Source organism: Carcharhinus amblyrhynchos, chromosome 6, assembly GCF_965287045.1.
Source record: "Carcharhinus amblyrhynchos chromosome 6, sCarAmb.v2.hapA, whole genome shotgun sequence".
Lineage (NCBI taxonomy): Eukaryota > Metazoa > Chordata > Chondrichthyes > Carcharhiniformes > Carcharhinidae > Carcharhinus > Carcharhinus amblyrhynchos.
Window position 1 is genome coordinate 36544823 of NC_137329.1, and position 23957 is coordinate 36568779.

The 23957-nt window shown below is 43.6% G+C and overlaps 1 protein-coding gene across 1 annotated transcript in view; it reads right to left on the reverse strand.

The window, feature by feature from the left end:
• Positions 1-23957, reverse strand: part of sbf2 (SET binding factor 2) — a 598480-nt gene that overhangs the window by 40261 nt on the left and 534262 nt on the right. The window contains exons 27-29 of the mRNA XM_080190221.1: positions 22886-23082; positions 16470-16607; positions 13959-14060 (exon numbers count right to left, since the gene is read on the reverse strand). Of these exons, the coding sequence (XP_080046347.1) occupies positions 13959-14060; positions 16470-16607; positions 22886-23082 (437 nt within the window). The remainder of the gene's footprint in view (positions 1-13958; positions 14061-16469; positions 16608-22885; positions 23083-23957) is intronic.

Sequence of the window (23957 nt, forward strand, 5' to 3'; positions counted from 1 at the left end):
AGGGAGCTTGGTGCAGATGGCTGTAGTCTGCAAGCTGTTCCAAGCAGTGCTGGACTGGGTTGAATCCTTCTCAGCATTGTCACTGTCCTTTGCTGGCCTCTTCCATCTATCAAAGGTCCTCTAAAATGTCTCCATGTGAGCGAGATGCTCAAATCAGGATACATCTTTTTAAAACGTTGAGTCTGCACATTCTCCCCATTTCTGCATGAGTTTCCTCCCAGAGTCCAAAGATGGGTTTCCTCTCGGTTTCCTCCCAGAGTCCAAAGATGTGCTGATTAGGTGCAATTTGTGTATTGTGAAAGATATTTGTCCAGGCTTTGCTGCACTGGGCACAAACTGCTTGATGAAGGGATTGCTGAAACTAGCTGAGCCTCGGACGCAATCTGAGGGACTTCTGTAGCAGGAAATAACTGATAATTTACAACTTGGTCTGGTAGATGCCACTGATGTAGCTGTGCTGAACAACTTGATTATAGGCATGGCTAGTTCTGAAGCAGCTCAGCAATATAGCCAGAGTGTTGTCCGGGTCCACTGTTGTACCCAGTGTGCCCGATTTCTTAATGTCACGTGAAGCTAACTGAATTGGTTGAAGACTGGCAGTGGTGGTGGTATGGGAACCTCAGGAGATGACCAATCTGGATCATCCACTGGATACTTCTGGCTAAAATGGTTGCAGTGCTTCAGCCTTGTCTCTTACATTTATGTGCTTGGCTTCACTATTATTGAGACTGGTGGTTTTCATCAAATGTTCTCTTCCCAATAGTCATTTAATTATTCACCACCATTCATGACTGAATTTTGCACGACTATTGATTTTTAATTTGATCAAATGTGGGGTTGCATATGCCCATAGTATGCTGCTTCTCACGTTCAGCATGCACATAATCCTGTATTGTAACTTCATCAGATTAGCATCTCATCTTTAGGTTTTCTTGGTGCTGCTATGAGCACATTCTGGACTAAAAGTGGCTTCCTGGCTACAGGGCAGTGATTGAAAAAGGATTAAGACTTCACACTATGGTGTGAACTTCCTCAGCATCTCTGTATGCAATACATTACCCAAAATACTTCAGACGGATGGAGTAGAGGCCGGGACGGTGGAGATAGTTATTCAGAAGTTAGAAGTGGTTGTACTCCTTTTAATATTTTTTGGTTAACTATTGATGTAACCGAATTGGAACCATCCAAAGTTTGAGATTTAAATCACATTTTCGGTTCCCACTGCAGGGCAATTGCCATGCAAACCTTAGCTGGGAACTTCTGAAGCAATACAATGCTGTATTAGACAAGCTGACACTTCATTATCTCTGAAGAGATTCTAAAGACCATGTGGGCTGCAGAGAGCAAGTTCAAAAGGGAATTATACAAGAGCATTTCATAAGCCAGGCCCAACCAGACCAGTTTTCTAGTCTGCTTGGACAACTTCCTTTCAAATTCTTAATTGTTGGAACAGTAATAATCCCACAAACACAGACAAAGAAATACATACCTTTTGCCAAATCCAAACTAGAAAGGTGGGAGTCATGTGTCACGAACATACCCCAACTCACCTTAGCAGGGAGAAACAAATCAGTTCTGCAAATCAGTTTGCGATCCGCCATCAACCAAGCATCAACACCAAGAAGGGCTCTGTCCTGGTTTGAACGCCTGGCCCCATCTACACTGTTTCTACTGGAATTCTGTACCAGTGCCGACAAGACTAATACATCATCGCAAGCCTATCTCATCATGAAAGTCATCTCTACTAGGGAATTATCCAACATCAGCTTTCAATCTGCTGACCTCTGTGAAGGAATATGCCATTGGACTTTGATTCTGAAGTTAAATTAAACTATAATTCATTATGCAGTCTTTGCCCTGTGACTCTTTCTTTCTTTATCCTCCTCTTTTACTGAGTGAAAACGACGCTACATTGTAATCCTAGTCTTGCATTTTCAAGTGCAAATAAACTAAACCTTTAGGTTTACCCTATTTTGAGTTTGCTATAGGGTTACAGTATTAACTACACTGCTAGCTGGGTGACAGTCAGGAGAGGGGAGGGGAGGAAGTAGTCAGTGCAGGGATCCCTTGTGGTTGTTCCCCTCAGAAATAAGTATGCCGTTTTGGATATGTGGGTGCGAACGAGATTCCAGGATGGTAATCTGCCTCCCTGGTGCCAAGGTCCTGGATGTCTCTGAGTGGTAGAAAGCATCCTAAAAGGGGAGGGTAATCAGACAGACGTCATTGTCCACATTGGTACAAATGACGTAGGCAGAAAGAATAGGGAGATCCTGCAAGAGCAATTTAGGGAGTTAGCTGGAAGGTTAAAAAACAGGACCTCTAGAGTAGCACTCTCTGGATTACTCCCCGTGTCGCATGCTAGTGAGGCTAGGAACAGGGAGATTGTGCAGCTGAACACATGGCTAAAGAACTGATGCAGGAGGGAGGGATTCAGATTTGTGGATTACTGGGAAGTATTCCAGGGAGGATGGGACCTGTACAAGAAGGAAGGGTTACACCTGAACTGGAGGGGCACCAATATCCCGGCTGGAAGGTTTACTAGTATGGTTCGGATGGGTTTAAACTAATGTGGTAGGGGGGATGGGAATCAGAATGATAGGTCAGCAAACGTAGAGACTGGGGACGAGCATGGGGCCAAGGCAAGGCTACTTAAGAGGAAGAGCAGTCTAGAGGAGGATGAACTCAGTGGGCCTGGAGGTCTGGACTGCATCTGCTTAAATGCAAGGAGTGTTAGAGGCAAGACAGATAAACTTAGAGCCTTAATGCATGCACAGAACTTGGATGTGGTTGCAGCGACAGAGACTTGGTCAAAAAGAGGACAGGACTGGCAGCTGAATATTCCGGAGTATAAGTGTTTTAGGCGAGACAGAGGAGGGGCTAGAAGAGGTGGGAGAGTAGCAATACTGGTTAGGGAGCATATTGCAGTGGTACAGAGGGTGGAACAATTTGGAAGGATCATGTGACGAGTCACTGTGAGTAGAGCTCAGAAACAGGAAGGGCGCAGTTACTACGCTGGGGATATATTACTGTCCTCTCAACAGCCCACAGGAAGTTGAAGAATGGATATGTGAGGAGATTCTGGACAGGTGTAGAAAAAATAGGGTTGTTGTAATGGGAGACTTTAATTTCCCTCATTTAGACTGGAAATCCCTGATGGTTGGGGATCTGGATGGGGAGGAATTTGTAAAATGTGTCCAGGAAGGTTCTTTGGAACAATATGTTGATAGTCCAACTCGAGAGGGGGCTATACTGGACCTAGTATTGGGAAATGAGCCCTGTCAGGTTATCAAAATTTCAGTGGGGGAATATGTGGCAAATAATGACCACAATTCTGTAAACTTTCGGATAGTCATGGAAAAGGATGAGTGTTGTCCTATGGGTAAGGTGCTGAACTGGGGGGGGGGTGGGGAAGGCTAACTACAGCTGGATTAGGCAGGATTTGGTGGCTGTAGATTGGCAGAAACTGTTTGAGGGTAAATCCACATCTGGCATTTGGGAGTCTTTTAAGGAGCAGTTGATACAAGTGCAGATCAGGCATGTGCCTGTAAAAAGGAAGGACAGGAAAGATAGGATTCAAGAGCGGTGGATAATCACAGAAATTGTGAGTCTAATCGAAAAGAAAAAAGAGGCATACATAAGGTCCAGGCAGCTAAAAACAGATGAAGCACTGGAGGAATACAGAGAAAGCAGAGAAGAACTCAAACAGGGAGCACTCAAAAAGGGGTCATAAAATGTTCTTGGCAGACATGATTAAGGAGAATCCCAAGGCATTTTATACATATGTTAGGAACAAGAGGGTTGTCAAAGAAAGAGTCGGACCTCTCAAGAGCAAAGGAGGGGAATTATGCTTAGAACCCAAAGAAGCAGGTGAAATCCTAAAGTGAATACTCTGCATCAGTATTCACAAAGGAGAGGGACACATTGATTGGTACTGTCTCAGAGGGATATGTAGACCCGTTAGAACATATCACAATTACAAGGGAGGAAGTGGTAGGTGTTTTAGGATGCATTAAGGTAGACAAGTCCCCAGGGCCAGATGGCATCTGTCCTAGATTACTGAGAGAGACAAGAGATGAAATTGCTGGGCCTTTAACAGAAATCTTTGTTTCTTCATTGGACACAGGTGAAGTCCCAAAGGATTGAAGGATAGCAAATGTGGTGCTGTTATTTAAGAAGGATAGCAAAGATAACTTGGGTAATTGTAGGCCAGTCAGCTTGACATCTGTGGTAGGGAAACAGTTGGAGAAGAGTCTTAGAGATAGGCTCTCAACACATTTAGAACGAATAGTCTCATTAGCGATAACATCATGGTTTTGTAAGAGGGAGGTCATGCCTCACAAATTTGGTTGAGTTTTTTGAGGAGGTGACAAAAATGATTGACGAGGGAAGGGCTGTGGATGTCGTCTACATGGATTTTAGTAAGGCATTTGAAAAGGTATCTCATGGCAGGCTGGTGCAAAAGGTTAAATCTCATGGGATCAAAGGTGAACTAGCTAGACAGATACAGAACTGGCTTGGCCATAGGAGGTAGCAGTGGAGGGGTCTTTTTCTGATTGGAGGTCTGTGACTAGTGGTGTTCCACAGGGCTCTGTACTGGGACCTCTGCTGTTTGTGATATATATAAATGATTTGGAAGATGATGTAGCTGGTCTGATTAGTAAGTTTGCGGACGACACAAAGACTGCTGGAGTTGTGGATAGTGATGAACATTGTCAGGGAATACAGCAGGATATAGATAGGCTGGAAAATTGGGTGGAGAAATGGCAGATGGAATTTAATTCAGTTAAATGCGAAGTGATGCATTTTGGTAGATCTAATGCAGGGGGGAGCTAGACAATAAATGGCAGAACCATCACGAATATAGACACACAGAGGGATCTGGGTGTGCAAATCCACAGATCCTTAAAGGTGGCAGCACAGGTGGAAAAGGTGGTGAAGAAGGCATATGGCATGCTTGCCTTTATTGGATGGGGCATAGAGTATAAAAGTTGGCATATGATGTTGCAGTTATATAGCACGTTGGTTAGGCCACATTTGGAATACTGCATCCCGTTCTGGTCGCCACACAACCAGAAGGACGTGGAGGCTGTAGACAGAGTGTAGAAAAAGGTTTACCAGGATATTGCCAGGTATGAAGGGTCTTAGCTATAAGGAGCGATTGGGTAAACTGGGGTTGTTCTCCCTGGAAAGGGGGAGGATGAGTGGTGACCTAATAGAGGTGTATAAAATTATGAAGGGCATAGATAAGGTGAACAGTGGGAAGCTTTTTCCCAGGTTGGAGGTGACGAACACAAGGGGTCACAAGTTCAAGGTAAGAGGGGCAGGGTTCAATACAGATACGCAGTGGATGAATTTTACACAGAGGGTGGTGAGAGCCTGGAATGCACTACCAAGCAAGGTGGTTGAGGCAGGCATGTTAGGATCATTTAAGACTTAACTAGATAGCTACATGAACAGACTGGGAATAGAGGGATACAAACGGATGGTCTAGTTAGGAACACATGATCGGTGCAGGCTTGGAGGGCCGAGGGGCCTGTTCCTGTGCTGTACTGTTCTTTGTTCATATTACTGAGGCATTGGGAAATACATTACTGCTTATAAAGGAGGAAAGCAAAATCAGAACACCTTTCTGTTTGCAGGTAGGCGGCGAGTGGAGATATTAGGGCTATTTAAATTAAAGCTCCTCTTGTCTGTAACATAGTAGATTTCGAATATGCCAGGCCACGAGATTACAGATTGTGGAGGAACCCAATTCTACTGTCTGATGGTCCATAGAACCTCATGGATGCGTAGTTTTGAATTGCTAGATCTATTCTGGATTTATCTTGTTTAGCATGATGCCAGTGCCATATTTTCTCAAGAGCAATTAACAATGGTAACAATTTATGGCCTTTCAAGTGGTGTTCACATCCCATGAATGAATAAGTGGAAACAACATTAGGGAGGGTGTTTTAACAGTGAAGATTTGACTATATCTTCATAATGACTCTGTGGTGGTCACTTCAACCAACAAAGTCATGGATAGATATATATACAACAGGTTGATTAAGGATAACTAAGCTTAAGGAGGCATTTTCTTCATGTTGGTTCTCCCATCACCAGCTGCAATCTGGCAGCTTAGTCCTTCATGGACTCGAGCAAGCTCAATCAGTAGTGGTGCCACTGGGGCAGTTGTGATCATGGACATTGAAGTCCCCCATCCAGAGTATATTCTGTGCACCTATCCATCCTGTATGATGTTCAAGTGCAGTTCAATACGGAGGGCTACTGACTTATTATCTAAAGCAGCATAATCAGCAGGTTTCCTTGCCCATGTTTGATCTGTTGTCATGAACATTATAGGTCGGGCATCAGTCTAAAGGACTCTCAGTTCACGCCATCTTGAATGTGGTAGATTTGTCCAGCCAGTTGGAAAGGGCACAGCCAGGGAAATAACGGAAGGGCCTATGCTATGAACTGAAAGGTATTATTCCGTGACAATGACTTTGTTACATTATTACTTCTTATTTATAACTTGTTATAAATGAGCCAGGCCAGATGGTCCATGTTTCAGTAGAGGAGCAGTTCGGGAACAGTGACCACAATTCAGTAAGCTTTAAGGTATGGATAAAGATAAGTGTAGTCCTCAAATTAAGATACTAATTACTACAATATTAGGCAAGAACTGAAGAATGTAAATTGGAGACAGACGTTTGAGGACAAATCAACATCTGACATGTGGGAGGCTTTCAAGTGTAAGTTGGATTCAGGACCGGCACATTCCTGTAAGGGTGAAGGGTAAGTATGGCAAGTTTTGGGAACGTTGGATAATGACAGATATCATGAGCCTGGTCAAAGAGAAGAAGGAAGCAATTGTCAAGGCTAGGTGGCTACAGACACACAAGCAAGTGTGGAATACAAGGAAAGTAGAAAAAAAAAACTTAAGCAAGGATAAATGAGGGCTAAAAGAGGTCACAAAAAGTCATTGGCCAGCAGTATTGAGTAAAATCCCAAGGCTCTTTTTACATATATAGAGCGAGACAGTAGTCAGGGAGAGAGCTGGCCCACTCAAGAACAGGGGAGGGAATCTATGTGTGGAGCCAGAGGAAATGGGCGAGATATTAAATAAGTACTTTGCTTCAGTATTCACCAAAGAGAAGGGCTTGGCGGATGATGAGTCTGGGAAGGGTGTGCAGTTGGTATGAGTCATGTTGAGGTCAAAAAGGAGGTGGTATTGGGGTTCTTGAGAAATATTAAGATAGACAAGTCCCCAGGGCCTAATGAGATATACCCCAGAATACTGAGAGGCAAGGGAGGAAATTGCTGGGGCCTTGAGAGAAATCTTTGTATCTTCACTGGCTACAGGGGAGATCCCAGAGGGCTAGAGAATAGCCAATGTTGTTTCTTTGTTTAAGAAGGGTAGCAAGAATAATCCAAGTAATTACAGGCTGGTGAATCTTACATCAGGTGACAGGGAAATTATTGGAGAGGATTCTTTGAGACAGGATTTATTCCCACTTGGAAACAGGTAGACATACTAGCAAGGGACAACATGGTTTTGTGAAGGGGAGGTCATGCCTCACTAACTTGATCAAGTTTTTCGAGGAAGTGATGAAGATGATTGATGAGGGTTGGGTAGTGGATGTTGTCTACATGGACTTCAGCAAGGCCTTTGACAAGGTCCCTCATCGCAGACTGGTGTAGACGGTGAGGATGTATGGAGCTGGCAAGGTTGGTACAGAACTGGCTCGGTTGTAGAAGACAGAGGGTAGCAGTGTAGGGGTGCATTTCTGAATGGAGGGCTGAGACAAGTCGTGTTCTTCAGGGATCAGTGCTGGGACATTTGCTGTTTGTAATATGTATAAATGATTGGGAGAAAAATGTAACTGGTTTGATCAGTAAGTTGGTGGATGACACACAGGTTGGTGGATGACACACAGGTTGGTGGATGACACACAGGTTGGTGGATGACACACAGGTTGGTGGATGACACACAGGTTGGTGGATGACACACAGGTTGGTGGATGACACACAGGTTGGTGGATGACACACAGGTTGGTGGATGACACACAGGTTGGTGGATGACACACAGGTTGGTGGATGACACACAGGTTGGTGGATGACACACAGGTTGGTGGATGACACACAGGTTGGTGGATGACACACAGGTTGGTGGATGACACACAGGTTGGTGGATGACACAAAGGTTGGTGGATGACACAAAGGTTGGTGGATGACACAAAGGTTGGTGGATTTGTGGATAGCAATGAGAGCCATCAGAGGATACAGATGGGTATAGATCGGTTGGAGACTTGGGCAGAGAGATGGCAGACGGCATTTAATCCGAACAAATGTGAGGTAATACATTTTGGAAGGGCTAATACAGATAGGAAATATATAGTAAATGGCAGAAGCCTTAAGATTATCGATAGGTAGAGGAATCTGGGTATATAGGTCACAAGGTGGCAATGCAGGTGGAAAAGGTAGTCAAGAAGGCATACAGCATGCTTGCCTTCATCGGCCTGGCTACTGGGTTTAAAAATTGGAAAGTCATGTTGCAGCTTTATAGAACCTTAGTTAGGTCGCACTTAGAACATAGTGTTCAACTCTGGTCGCTACACTAGCAGAAGAATGTGGAGGCTTTGGAGCAAGTACAGAAAAGATTTAGCAGGATGTTGCCTGGTATGGGGACCATTAGCTATGAGGAGACGTTGGAGAAACCTGGTTTGTCTTCACTGGAATGATGGAGATTAAGGTGTGACCTGATAGAAGTCTACAAGATTATGAGGGGCATGGACCAAGTGGATAGTCAGAAGCTTTTTCCCAGGATGGAAGACTCAACTACTAAGGGGCATAGGTTTAAGGGTGAGGGGCAAGGTTTATAGAAGACGTACAAGGCAAACGTTTTTACACAGAGGGTGATGGGTGCCTGGAACTTGCTGCCGAGGGAGGTAGTGGAAGCAGAGACAATAGTGACTTTTAAGGGGCATTTTGACAAATACATGAATAGGATGAGAATGGAGGGATATGGTCCCCAGAAGGGTGGGGGCTTTAGTTCAGACAGCCAGCCTGGTCGATGCAGGCTTGGAGGGCGAAAGACCCCATTCCTCTGCTGTAATTTTCTTTGTTCTTTGTTCCAGCGCCCCTTCCAAGTCCTGAAAGTCCTTAGATATTAGTTAGGAGACTTTGCAGTTAGGTTTGACTAGGTGTGCCTTTCCATGTACAAGTTCAGTACAGAGGTTGATGCAAGATGGTTTGTCCTGTTTTGTTCTTATTGTACTTTGCTGTAGCAGTTTGGTACAACTGAAAGGTTTGCTAAAGCATTTCAGAGGGTGGTTAAGAGACTGCCACATTACTATCGCATTTAAGGAGATTTCCTTCCCTTAAGGACATTAAAGAACTAGGATGGGTTTTTACAATATGGATGTTTCATTGGCAGCATTAACGTTTTATTCCAAATTTATTAGGGGAATTTAAATTCCCCAGTTGCTGTGGTGGGATTTGGACTTTTGTCTTTGGATCATTAGTCCATGCCGCTAGGTTATTTGTCCAGTAATGTGAAAACAAAGCTACTGTTCCAGTAATTAATGTTTCCGTTGTCTCTTTGGTTTTAAATTCTGCTGTAGCATTGGATCTCTGCCTCCCCTCTGGGTATTTTCCAACAACTTATGATGATATTAGTTAAGGTGGAAGTCCCACATTGCCTTAATTTGGATGGAACAATAGTGCTGTCAAAATTCTGGCCCAATGTTGTCTGCCTGTCTGTCTTGCCTACATCTTTAATCTTATTTTTTATTCTTTATCTTATTTTTTATGATACTACTTCAACTTCAAATTAACAATTTTTAAGAATCATTTTGTTTTTCCAAAATATACATGGTCTATTTGTGTGAATTTAAGGACGTGACGTCCATCTGCCATGCGACCAACTAAGAGCTATCTTCAACTGGTTAAAAACTATGTTCAAAGGTTACTTTCTATCAATTTGAGAATCAGAACATTCATGTTACAACTGGTTAGTTTATCAGAGAGGCCAGATCAAACTTTGACATGTTTCTGGCTGTGCTTCCAAACCTTGGCAGCATCTTAGTTATACAGGCATACCGAGATAGTAAAAAAACGCAAGTTCAAAACTTCAAGATCCTAATTTTATACCTTAAAATGTAATTGCCAAAATTATATTGTTCTCTTCTTTCCGAATAAAATGTTCTTCTAATATTCACATGTAGAATGGTAAAACTAAAGGCACACATTCCAGTTATTTAAATTTGATAATGCTCCTGTGAAGCTCCTTAGGGCATTTACCCATATGCTCCTTAATTTTCTCTCATTGACATCTATATGAACTTTCATAATTGATTTCACTTTTCCAAATAGCTTACCTTTGGGATGGCAGGGTGGTCTCCTGAACACAGACACCACTATCCAATGGCACAGAATGAAGGGACATGTGTTTGAGACCCTGTATGCTGAATCGTTTTCTTAATTGCTTATGCACATATATGTATTAAGACTGAAAATTGAGCTCAGAAAGCACCCCTATTCTTCGATAAACTGAACATAAGAACATAAGAAATAGGAGCAGGAGTAGGCCATCTAGCCCCTCGAGCCTGCCCCCGCCATTCAATAAGATCATGTCTGATCTGAAGTGGATCAGTTCCACTTTCCCGCTTTCTCCCCATAACCCTTAATCCCCTTGCCTACCAAAAACCTATCTACCCGCGTCTTAAATGTATTTAGCGAGGTAGCCTCCATCACTTCAACGGGCAGAGAATTCCAGAGATTCACCACCCTTTGAGTGAAGAAGTTCCTCCTCAACCCTGTTCTAAACTGCTCCCCCCCACCTTATCTTGAGGCTGTGCCCTCTAGTCCTGCTGTCCTTTCTGAGCGGGAAGAACCTCTCCACCTCTATCCTATCCATCCCCTTCATCATCTTATATGTCTCAATAAGATCCCCCCTCATCCTTCTAAACTCCGAGTACAAACCCAGTCTATTCAGCCTCTCTTCATAGTTCAACCCCCTCAACCCCAGTATCAGTCTAGTGAACCTCCTCTGCACTCCCTCCAAGGCCAAAATATCCATGCGCAAGTGCGACGACCAAAACTGCACACAGTACTCCAGCTGCGGCCTCACCAGTGCCCTGTACAGTTGCAGCAAGACCTCCCTACTTTCATATTCAATCCCCCTTGCTATGAAGGCCAGCATCCCATTTGCCTTCCTGATCACCTGTAGGCTGGGTTTTTATGACTCATGCACAAGGACCTCCAGGTCCCTCTGCACTGTAGCATGCTGCAGCTTTTCGCCCTTTAAGTAGTAGTCCCTCCTGCCATTATTCCTGCCAAAGTAGATAACCTCACACTTGCCAACATTGTATTCCATCTGCCAGGTCCTCGCCCACTCGCTCAGCCTATCTCGATCCCTCTGCAGACTTTCCACACCCTCCACACAATTTGCTTTTCCACTTATCTTTGTGTCATCAGCAAATTTCGACACTCTACACTCAGCTCCCTCCTCCAGATCATCTATATAAATGGTAAATAGCTGAGGCCCCAGCACCGATCCCTGGGGCACTCCACTAGTCACCAACTGCCAATCCGAATAGCGCCCATTGACACCTACTCTCTGCCTCCTATTTGACAGCCAAACCTCTATCCACGCTAACACCTTACCCCCAACTCCATGCCCCCTAACCTTCTGTAACAACCTTTTGTGCGGCACCTTATCAAATGCCTTCTGAAAATCAAGGAACACCACATCCACCGGTTCCCCTCCGTCCACCGCCCTAGACACGTCCTCATAGAATTCCAATAAATTCGTCAGACACGACTTCCCCTTAACGAATCCGTGCTGCGTCTGCTCTATCAAACAATTCTTCTCAAGATGCCTCACTATTTCTTCTTTGATGATGGATTCAAGCATTTTTCCTACAACAGGCGTTAAACTAACCGGCCTATAATTCCCTGCCTTTTGCCTGCTACCCTTTTTAAACAGCGGCGTAACATTAGCCATTTTCCAATCTTCCGGCACTTCCCCGGAATCCAGCAAGGTTTGGAAAATAATCACTAAGGCATAAACTATCACCTCCGCCATTTCCTTCAGAACCCTGGGATGCATTCCATCCAGTCCTAGGGACTTGTCCACCATCAGTCCCGCTAGTCAATCAAGCACTATCTCTCTAGTGACAATGATCTTATTCAGGCCCTCAATTCCTACTATCCTTCTATCGTTAATACCTGGCAAACTATTCGCGTCCTCCTCCGTGAAGGCTGAAGCAAAAAACATATTCAAGGCCTCAGCCATTTCCTCATCTCCCACCACTAAGTCCTCCCTCTCACCGTCTAAGGGTCCAACATTCACCCTAGCCAGCCTCCTTCTCTTTACATATTTATAAAAACTCTTACTATCCTTTTTTTATATATAGCGCTAGTTTAGCTTCATAGTCTATCCTTCCTTTATCAACTTCTTTGTCATTCTTTGTTGATTTTTAAACCTCTCCCAATCCTCTACTCACCCACTACTTTTAGCCACTCTAAACGCATCAGCTTTTAATTTAATACTCTCCTTTATCTCCTTCGTTAACCACAGCTGATTATCCCTTCTCCTACGATCCTTCTTCACCATCGGAATAAATTTCTGATGAGCACCAAGAAAGATCTCCTTAAAGATCCTCCATTGTTCCTCAGCAGTCCTACCGACCAATCTGCGCCCCCACTCTACATTTGCCAATTCTTCTCTCATCCTACCGTACTCCCTTCTGTTCAAACAGAGGACACAGGTCCGGGATCCTACTTTCTCATCCTCCATCTGCATCAAAAACTCAACCATACAATGATCACTCTTCCCAAGAGGATCCCTCACAACAAGGTCCCTAATTCTACCTGCCTCATTACATTACACCAGATCTAAGATAGCTTGCTCCCTCGTCGGCTCCAGCACACACTGTTCAAGGAAACTATCCCGGCAGCATTCCAAGAACTCTTCCTCAAGCCCACCGCATCCAACATGAGTCGACCAATCAATATGTAGATTGAAATCCCCCAAAATTATTGCTGTTCCATTCCTGCACGCACCATTTATTTGTGTGTTTATAGCCCGCCCCGCCTCCAGGTCATTATTTGGGGGCCTATAGACCACACCCACCAGCGTCTTCCTCCCCTTGCTGTTCCTTACCTCCACCCACAACGATTCCATGTTCTGCTCTTTGGCGCCTATATCCTCCCTTACTACCACCCTGATACTATCCTTAATCAGCAGAACTACCCCTCCCCCCTTTTCCTCCCGTCTATCCTTCCTACCCCTGGACATTCAGCTCCCAGTCCCTGTCACCCTGCAGCCACGTTTCCGTAATGGCCACCAGATCATATTCATTTGTGCTGATCTGCGCCGCCAGCTCATTCACTTTGTTTCGAATGCTTCCTGCATTCGGATAAAGTGTTTTTATCCCAGCCTTTATCTGGACCCTATTTGAAGGAACGCTACCAACCTTTCTCATGCTCCCTACTCCCTTTATTATTGGGACATTCTGATAAATGTGTCGCTAAATAAACCTATTTAAATACAGAAATAAAAATATAATTAATATGCAGGAAATAACAAATGATTTTGTACTTTTTTTTGGTAAATATTCTTTATAGGGGGAATTCTTTTCTTCTTGCTCCAATGATCTTGAGATATGTTCCACCTGCAGGTGACCTACTTTGAATAATGCTCTCAGCTGCCAGGAGCAGTATACTATTTAGCTGCAACAGAAGCACTGATTTAGTCTCCCTTATGCTTTCCCATTGGAGAGGGGCTGAGATCAGGAGCTCATTTCTATGGGGAAAATAATCTGTGTTAACACAGTTGAGAGTTGTACTTATATGTTCAGAGATTATATTTCAAAGTCTCCAACTTAATAAGGCAAGGAAAGAACTTTTACGAATTCCTTAACTTCTTGAATCTGAACTTTGAAATAGGGTTAGAATATAACAGCACTAACCTCCACGTGTAAAACTATTTGGGAGATGCACATCCAAATGTGGTGGGATCATCTGCTTTACAACACTGGTTGTTCGAGAGGACCGTTTGTCAATGGCTGTATCTGGAAAAAAGTGTTTATAGTTTGAATTTGATTCACTCAAATAAATTTTATAAAGAGGGAATTAAAAAAACTCCTTTGATAGGATTATACTTTCAGCAGCGAAGTCATACAGACCAGGAATGCCTGGGGTTTGCTACACAATCCACGCAAAATTAGCTGATCTAAATTTAGAAACATTCAAATTCATTTCAGATATCCTAGGGCCAGGAAGGAGAAAACTGGTCAAAGTTACTAACCCTGATCAATATCCAACATTTCATTCTTATAGAATCATAGAATCCTACAGTGCATAGGGAGGCCATTTGGCCCATAAAGTCTGCACCAACCACAGTCCCACCCAGGCCCTTTCCCTGTAACCCCATGTATTTACCCTAACTAGTCCCCCTGACAATAAAGGGCAATTCAGCATGACCAATCCACTTAACACGCACATTTCTGGATTGTGGGAAGAAACTGGAGCATGCGGAGGAAACCCACACAGACACGGGGAGATTGTGCAAACTCCACACAGACAGTGACCAAAGGTGGGAATTGAACCCGGGTCCCTGGTACTGTGAGGCAACAGTGCTGACCACTGTGCCACCATGCCGCCACTTGATGGAGGTAAGGTGAGACAAGATAAAGTCTTTGATGCCTGACTTAATACTTATTCTCAAACATCTTTTGGGTAAAATATGAAAGGATGCTTGGCACCATGGAGACATAGCTCAATGTATACTCAGCATACATTTTCAGAAAAAGGAGCAAATGAAATAAGAACAGTGGCAAGGGAAAACTGAGCTCTTAAAATATCTTTATCCTTAATAAAATTGTTCAATACTTAAAATGACAAGTCTATAAATAAGCAGATTTACAAGACTAAACAAGTCCAAGTAAAGCTTAAGGACTGCAAGTATTAAAATAAGTTGATGTTGGAAGTATATAGTTAAGTTGCATTAGTAGTATAGACTGAGTGCCTATTTTGATCAATTCAACATTATTTCTCTAGCTGTCTAGCATTCAAAGCTTTATATACTTCATTACCCTTTATGATTGCCAATTTCCACTGGACAGATTATGAAAAAATCCTCCTCACCCTTTTACTAAATTGTGTATTCACAATTTTGGGCTTATTTAAACATTTAAAAAATGCATACACAACAGTATTTGTTTTAAAGCAAGGTTTCACAATCAGTTCTAATGAGTCGTGCGACTAACATTTTCAGATAAACAAAGGAAAATGAATTGCTGTGCTTTTGGAAACTGGCTTTTAAATATCTATCAGTAGGCATTTTGATAAAGAAGAATGGAGTAAGTCTCTCCATTAAATGAAATATCTCTTCAACACTGCAAGACATCCAGAGTGGCGTCATGTAACTCAAACCCACTGTACGTCACCTATCCTCCATGTCAGCTGTTGGCATCAACATGTGAATGTTGGAGGGAAAACTGCATCTCAGTGTAGAAGGCTGTGGTATTGTGCAGAATTACAAAGGCATTGAAGCAAGCAACCTCCTCACATTCTTTGTAAATAAACAGAATAAAAACTGGTCAGTAGTTGTATAGAACCTGAGGATTGCTGAAAACAGAGAAATATTATCAAAGCTTTTTGTTTTCCACTCATCAAGATAGTTATGTAAGATGAGTGCAAAACAAAAAACTTTAGCATGACACAGTGTGTGGTTAGCACTACTGCCTCACAGAGCCAGGGACTCGGATTCGATTCCCGGCTCAGGTCACTGTCTGTGTGGAGTTTGCACATTCTCACTGTCTGTGTGGGTTTTCTCAGGGTGCTCCGGTTTCCTCCCACAGTCTTAAAGATGTGCTGCTTCAGTGCATTGGCCATGCTAAATTCTCCCTCGATGTACCCGAACAGGTGCAGGAGTGTGGAGACTAGGAGATTTTCACAGTAACTTCATTGCAGTGTTAATGTAAGCCCACTTGTGATACTAATAAATGAGCTTTAAACTGATAGTATATATCATTTATAGTAATACTAAAAATTAGCTATCATACAGGGGCCTCATGGTAGCACAGTGGTTAGCACTGTTGCCTCACAGCTCCAGGGACCTGGGTTTGATTCCCGGCTTGGGCCACTGTCTGTGTGGAGTTTTCATATTTTCCCCTGCGTCTGTGTGGGTTTCCTCCCACAGTCCAAAGATGTGCTTGATAGGTTGATTGGCCAGGCTAAATTGCCCATAGTGCAGGTTACAGGGATTAGCAGGGTAAATGTGTGGGGTTGTAGGCATAGGGCCTGGGGTGGGATTGTTGTCAGTGCAGACTCAATGGGCCGAATGGCCTCCTTCTGCACTGTCGTGATTTTATGATTCTATACAGAGTTCAAAATCAATGAAAATCATATCTTGAAGTTAAGTAACTCCCTTCAGTCCCTAGCACTCCGTACCGCAATCAATTTTCATGCAACTGCACCTGGAGAAAAGGTGACATTGGGATGACCAGAAAGTGTGCTGCTTCCATTCATTTTGGAGAAGCTAGGTACTGCATTCAGCAAAGCTTGTAGGTACTTTTCTTGTTCAATGCTACTTGATGACTCTGAAGACACAGGAGCTAATAGGAAGAAAAATGAAATCTTGTTACGTTTAAAATACCAACCCAATTAATTGATTATCAAAGGATAAATGACGGTACTGCAATCCAAAGATGTGCTGGTTGGGTGCACTGGCCATGGCAAATTCTCCCTCAGTGTAACTGAATGTGGTGACTAGGGGATTTTCACAGTAACTTCACTGCAGTGTTAATGTAATACTACTTGTGACTAATAAATAAATTTTTGTATAGAGAACATAAGAAATAGGAGCAGGAGTAGGCCATCCAGCCCTTCGAGCCTGCCCCGCCATTCAATAAGATCATGGCTGATCTGTTATGTCTCAGTTCCACATTCCCGCCCTCTCCCCATAACCCTTAATCCCCTCGCTTATCAAAAACCCATCAACCCGCGTCTTAAAAATATTTAGCGAGGCAGCCTCCACCACTTCAACGGGCAGAGAATTCCAGAGATTCACCACCCTTTGAGTGAAGAAGTTCCTCCTCAGCTCTGTTCTAAACCCCACCCCCCCCCACCCACCCAACCCCCCCCCCCACTTTATCTTGAGGCTGTGTCCCCTAGTCCTACTGTCCTTTCTGAGCGGGAAGAGTCTCTCCACCTCTATCCTATCCATCCCAGTCATCATCTTATACGTCTCAATGAGATCTCCCCTCATTCTTCTAAACTCTAACGAGTACAAGCCTAGTTTATTCAGCCTCTCCTCATAGCTCAACCCCCTCAACTCCAGCATCAGCCTAGTAAACCTCCTCTACACTCCCTCCAAGGCCAAAATATCCTTGCGTAAGTGCGGCGACCAAAACTGCACACAGTACTCCAGCTGCGGCCTCACCAATGCCCTATACAGCTGCAGCAAGACCTCCCTACTTTTATATTCAATCCCCCTCACTATGAAGGCCAGCATCCCATTAGCCTTCCTGACCACCTGCTGCACCTGCAGGCTGGGTTTTTGCGACTCATGCACAAGGACCCCGAGGTCCCTCTGCACCGTCGCCTGCTGCAGTTTTTCGCCACGTAAGTAATAGTCCTTCCTACCATTCTTCCTACCAAAGTGGACCACCTCGCACTTGCCAACATTAAATTCCATTTGCCATTTCCTGGCCCATTCGCCCAGCCTATCTAGATCCTTCTGCAGACTCTCCACACCCTCCGCACAATTTGCCGTTCCACCAATCTTGGTGTCATCAGCGAATTTTGACACCATACACTCGGTTCCCTCCTCCAGATCATCTATATAAATGGTAAATAGCTGAGGCCCCAGCACCGACCCCTGGGGCACGCCACTAGTCACCAACCGCCAATCCGAATAGCAGCCATTAACCCCCACTCTCTGCCTCCTATTTGACAACCAATCCTCTATCCATGCTAACACTCTACCCCCAACTCCATGCCCCCTTACCTTCTGCAATAACCTCTTGTGAGGTACCTTGTCAAACGCCTTCTGAAAATCAAGACAGACCACATCCACCGGCTCTCCTCTATCCACCGCCCTAGACACATCCTCATAGAACTCCAATAAATTTGTCAGACACGACTTCCCCTTAACGAAACCGCGCTGCGTCTGCTCTATCAAGCAATTCCCCTCAAGATGCCTCGCTATTTCCTCCTTGATGACGGATTCTAACATTTTACCTACAACAGACGTTAAACTAACAGGCCTATAATTCCCTGCCTTTTGCCTGCCACCCTTCTTAAACAACGGCGTAACATTAGCCACTTTCCAATCTTCCGGCACTTCACCGGAATCCAGCGAAGTCTGGAAAATAACCAAGGCATCCACTATCACCTCCGCCATTTCTTTCAGAACCCTCGGATGCATTCCATCCGGTCCTGGGGACTTGTCCACAATCAGTCCCTCCAGTCTGTCGAGCACCACCTCTCTAGTAACAATAATATCATTGAGACCCTCCAGTCCTACCACCTTTCCATCGCTAACACCCAGCAAATTATTCACGTTTTCCTCCGTGAAGACCGAAACAAAAAAGTTATTCAAGACCTCAGCCATTTTCCCATCCCCTACCACTAAGTCCCCCCTCTCATCCTCTAAGGGTCCAACGTTCACCCTAGCCAGCCTCTTCCTTTTTCTATATTTATAAAAACTCTTGCTATCCTTTTTTATATTAAGCGCTAGCCCAGCTTCATAGTTTCTCCTACCCTTCTTTATCAACTTCTTTGTCAATCTTTGTTGACATTTAAACCTCTCCCAATCCCCTTCTCGCCCACTACTCTTAGCTGCTCTAAACGCCTCCGCTTTTAATTTAACACTTTCCTTCACCTCCTTCGTTATCCACGGCTTATTACCTCCCCTCCTACGGTCCTTTTTAACCATCGGAATAAATTTCCGCTGAGCACCAAGAAAGATCTCCTTAAAGATCCTCCACTGCTCCTCAGCAGACCTACCTTCCAACGTGCTCCCCCAGTCAACATTCGCCAATTCTTCTCTCATCTTACCGTACTCCCCTCTGTTCAAACAAAGGACGCGTGTCCGGGAACCCACTTTCTCCTCCTCCATCTGCACCAGAAACTCCACTATACAATGATCACTCTCCCCAAGAGGATCCTTCACCGCAAGGTCCCTAATTCTACCCGCCTCATTACATAACACCAGATCCAAGATAGCTCGCTCCCTCGTCGGCTCCAACACACACTGTTCAAGGAAACTATCCCAGCAGCATTCCAAGAACAACTCCTCGAGCCCACCGCGTCCAACATGGGTCGACCAATCAACATGCAGATTGAAATCTCCCATAATTACGGCCGTTCCATTCCTGCACGCCGCACTTATTTGCGCGTTAACAGCCCGCCCCACCTCCAGATCATTATTCGGGGGCCTATAGACGACACCCACCAGCGTCTTCCTCCCTTTGCTGTTCCTAATCTCCACCCACAACGATTCCACTTTCTGCTCTTTGGTTCCTATATCATCCCTTGCTACCACCCTGATGCTATCCTTAATCAGCAGAGCTACGCCGCCCCCCTTTTCCTCTCGCCTATCCTTCCTAACACTTGATACCCCTGGACATTCAGCTCCCAGTCCCTGTCACCTTGCAGCCACGTCTCTGTAATGGCCACCAGATCATATCCATTTGTGCTGATCTGCGCCACCAGCTCATCCACTTTATTCTGAATGCTTCATGCATTCAGATAAAGCGCCTTCATCCCAGCCTTCACCTGGACCCTATTTGCCAGAACACCACCAAACCATACTCACGCCCCCTACTCCCTTTATTATTGGGACATCCTCGGCCTCTTCCCTTACCTGTACCGTCTCCTTAACTTTAGCCCCCGTAATGTCACCTATCCTCGCACCCCCCCCCCAATTAGTTTAAAGCCCTGTCTACAGTCCTATTTACATGATTCGCCAGGACTCTGGTCTCAGCACGGTTCAGATCAACCCCATCCCACCCGAACATGTCCCACCTACCCCAATACTGATGCCAATGCCCCATAAATTCAAACCCATTCCTCCCACATCAATCCCTGAGCCACCCATTCACTTCCTTAATCTTATCAACCTTACGCCCGTCTGCACTCGGTTCAGGCAGTAGCCCAGAGATAACCATCTTGTCAGTCCTACTTTTTAATTCCATTCCCAGCTTTTCATACTCCCTCCCCAGATCCTCAGTTCGCATTTTGCCTACGTTGTTGGCACCCACATGTACCACAACGACTGGATTCTCACCCTCCCACTCCAGGTTCCTCTGCAGCCCAGATGCGACATCCCAGACCTGAGAACCAGGCAGACAATACACCCTTCTGTGCATTTTGTCATTGTGACAAAGGACAGTGTCAATACCCTTCACCCCACTATCCCCAATTACTACTACATTCCTTTTCACCTTCTCTTCACCTATGTCCTGCTGTATCACTGTACCGTGTGCAGTTTGCTCACCAACCTCACCTCCCTCGTTCTCGTCCAGACTGGAAGCAAGAACCTCAAACCTGTTATGCAGCTTGAGAAGCTGAGGCATCCACTCTCCACCCTCCTTCCTCCGCTCAACATCCCCCTTCCTCCGCTCAACATCCCCCACTTGTTCCTGACTCTTAGAGTTAGCCAGTCTGGGGGGGGGGCGGGGGGGGGGGGTGTGGATGTCACTTGCACCCCATTGACAATAGCACCCGCTCTCCCCCTGATGAGCCTCAGTGTCTGTAGCTCAGAGGCCAGCTCATCTACCTTGAGCTGGAGCTCCTCCAGCAACCTGCACTTACTGCAGACATGGTCACTGGGAAGGACCCTGGGGTCCACCAGTTCCCACATCATACAGAAACAACACATCACATGCCCCTCCATTATTCACTGTAGTAATATTGAAAATTTCCACACGAACTTACCTGGCCCTTTTTCTCTCAAGCCCTTTTGATCTTAAGCCCTAATAGCTCACTCTGCTTCCCACTCACTCCACTGCCCGCTCCGACGCTGCCCACTGTCTACACCAGGCCTCCTTTTAAACCTGGCGCTGTTTTAAAGCCTGCTCCCCCACAACTCCCTGCAATCCACTCCCTTAGAATTCTTAAAGTGGTAAATACAAAAAGCCCGCAAAAATGCTTTTAAATGATTTAAACAGTTCTGCAAGGTAAGTTCTCAATATAAAAGTGCTTTAAACTTATTTAAACAGGTTTTTAACAGGTGTAGAGTCATAATAATTATGGAGTAATAATAATAGCGTGTAGAGTAATAATAATTATGGGGAAATTCAATTGTTCTGATACATACTGGGACAGGAACAACGTTAAAGGTCGAAGAGCAGAAGAACTGATGTGTATAAGAAGATTTTCTTGACCAGCGTCGTTCCAGCCCAATGAGAAAGGCAAATTTGCTGGTCATATCATCGGGTTCAAAATAGTTTTGTGAAAGGACAAGGAAAAATCAAGTGTACTTAACTGGAGTTGGGCTAATTTCAGAGAAATGAAAAATAATCTATTGCAGGTAGACTTGGATCATAAAATAAGCAGGCAAAACAGTGGGAGACTTTCAAAGAGGAGTTAGTTTAGGTACAGATAAGTCACATTTCTACAAAGGGAAAAGGAGGGGCATCATAATCTATAGCTCCTCAGCATATTTATTTTCAAGATGAGAAGTTATGAAAAACGTAAGGCTTTTAATTCAGTGGAGAACCAAGATGCATTCAGAAAGTGCAACGATGTAACAGAGTCAATAAAGAGGCAAACAGACAGCATGAGAATAGATAAGCAGCTAATGTAAAACAGAACCCAAAAAAACTCTTAAAAAGTTAAGTAACAAAAGGGTGGTCAAAGGAAGGTTGGACCCAAATTCAGGACCAAAAAAGGATGGAACATGGAGGCACTGGGTATGTTTGAAGTACTAAAGAAATACTTTGCATGTTTGCTTTTACAAAAGAGGACACTTGTCAATGGAATAGTAAATGAGAAGGGAATTTTGATATTGGATAGGATAAAAATAGAGGGGAGGCACTGAAGGAAGTAAAAATGGAAATTGCAGATAATCTTGCCACAATCTTCTAATTCTCCTTAGATATAGGGATGGTGCCAGAAGACAGCAAATGTGACAATTTAGAAAAGGAAACAGTGAATATTTACTGAAAATATATACATCTATTATATCACTTAGACAGAAAATCCATTGTCATTGACAATGAAATTAGGCTCACAGGGAAAATTCAAATCAATATTAGTTGCATGATAGATATCAAATTACAAGGCTAAATTAATGATCACTAATACAAATAATTTTAAGTACTTAAATAGATGTTGGAAAATAAACGTGCCTTTAGCAGCCTAGTACAATAGCATTTAAGTCTATTTTTATGCTATGTTATCTGCCAGATTAAGAAATACAACCATCAAAACTTCAATCCACTGTCTGCTTATGTACTTAGATTTGTTATGCAAGCTGGGTGCCCTATCATGCCAGGAAGAACATGATGTCCTACAGCACAGATATGTCCACTCCTGCCGACTGATTGATGAAGTAATACATTTGGCAATCGTGCTTAACTGTGCTTGGCCACTTAAAATGAGATATATGGTACAGAAATCATTGATAAGATAAAAGCAAGAGAACATGGTTTGTAATAAAAACACATGATTGAATAATTTGGGCTTCTATATACCGAAAAAGAAACTGTTCTCATATCTTAACATTTAACAAATAAACAATAATAATAAGTTGCAAGATGCATTTTCTAAATAACATGATTATCTTTGAACCATTAGATTTTATTTTAAATAAATACTTTGACAATGCTACTTTTAAAGTTTTAAAATTAAAAATGCAATTATACTTATCAAACAGGGATCTCACCAGCTGAGTGTGGATTTTGGGATTTGAAGAGCCCCACAACTCCCTTTCCATGGAATCCGCCAGAGCGCAGCAGAACAGCCTTTGTTTTAGAGTGTTTCCAACACACAACCGGCAGCCTGTTGTGTCGATAACAACGTGCAACCTTCTGTAAGCTGTTGTCCAATACAGTCTGAGGTACCACCACAAGTCCAGGATAACTACATTTAAAAAAATGAATATGTTATGGATAATCTATCATTGTAGGTTCAATGGTCAACAAAAAAATTATTCAACACAAATTAAATACAAAACAAAATTATATTTTGGTGCTTGTTCTGTGAGAGAAATTGCTCAGTACTGTTAAATTTTTGTATGGCTTTATGTATATCTTTTGTATATGGTATACAATGTTGAATAATATCTACCTGAAAATAATTCTTACTTAGTCTTCTCTGCCAAAAGAAGTATTTATGAATAAGAAACGTCCATTCTACCAGATTTGCAGGCTGAAAGCTGATCTGATTGACAGACTTGGATACCCCAGAAAAGGCTGCAGTAATTGAAGAGATGAGCTTTGTACCTGCTGGCTGTAGAGATTTCCAGGAATTAGGTTTGGAGGGTCATGATAATCGTGATGGATAATGGGACATGAGAGAGATCAGGGTTTATAGATTTCCTTGTGAAGCCTAGTGAAAACATTCCTGCTTCCCCTGGACTACAGGAGCTCTAGAATGGCACTTACCAGACAGACCAACCCCTTCTGACCTACCAGGTTTTCTGTTAAAATTAAGGTAGGTAGTTTCCTTATAAGATTTCAATGACCAACAAGCTTTCTGAGAGTGGACTGATCTGCTGCCCCTTGTCCTGCCTCCATTAAAAATGGAAGTAAGCAGACTCAATGTAATCACATTTCAAAACTTAACAATTTAACTTCCCACCTGATCAAATAAATCCATCTATTTTCAGAATTCAAAATTACCATGCATGTGCCTCGTACAAGAAGTTTAACTATTCTGGTTTCCAAATAGCAGACTAAATCTCGTTTATTTGCCTAGAATCTATAGATTTATGAAGTGTACTTACATGTCATACT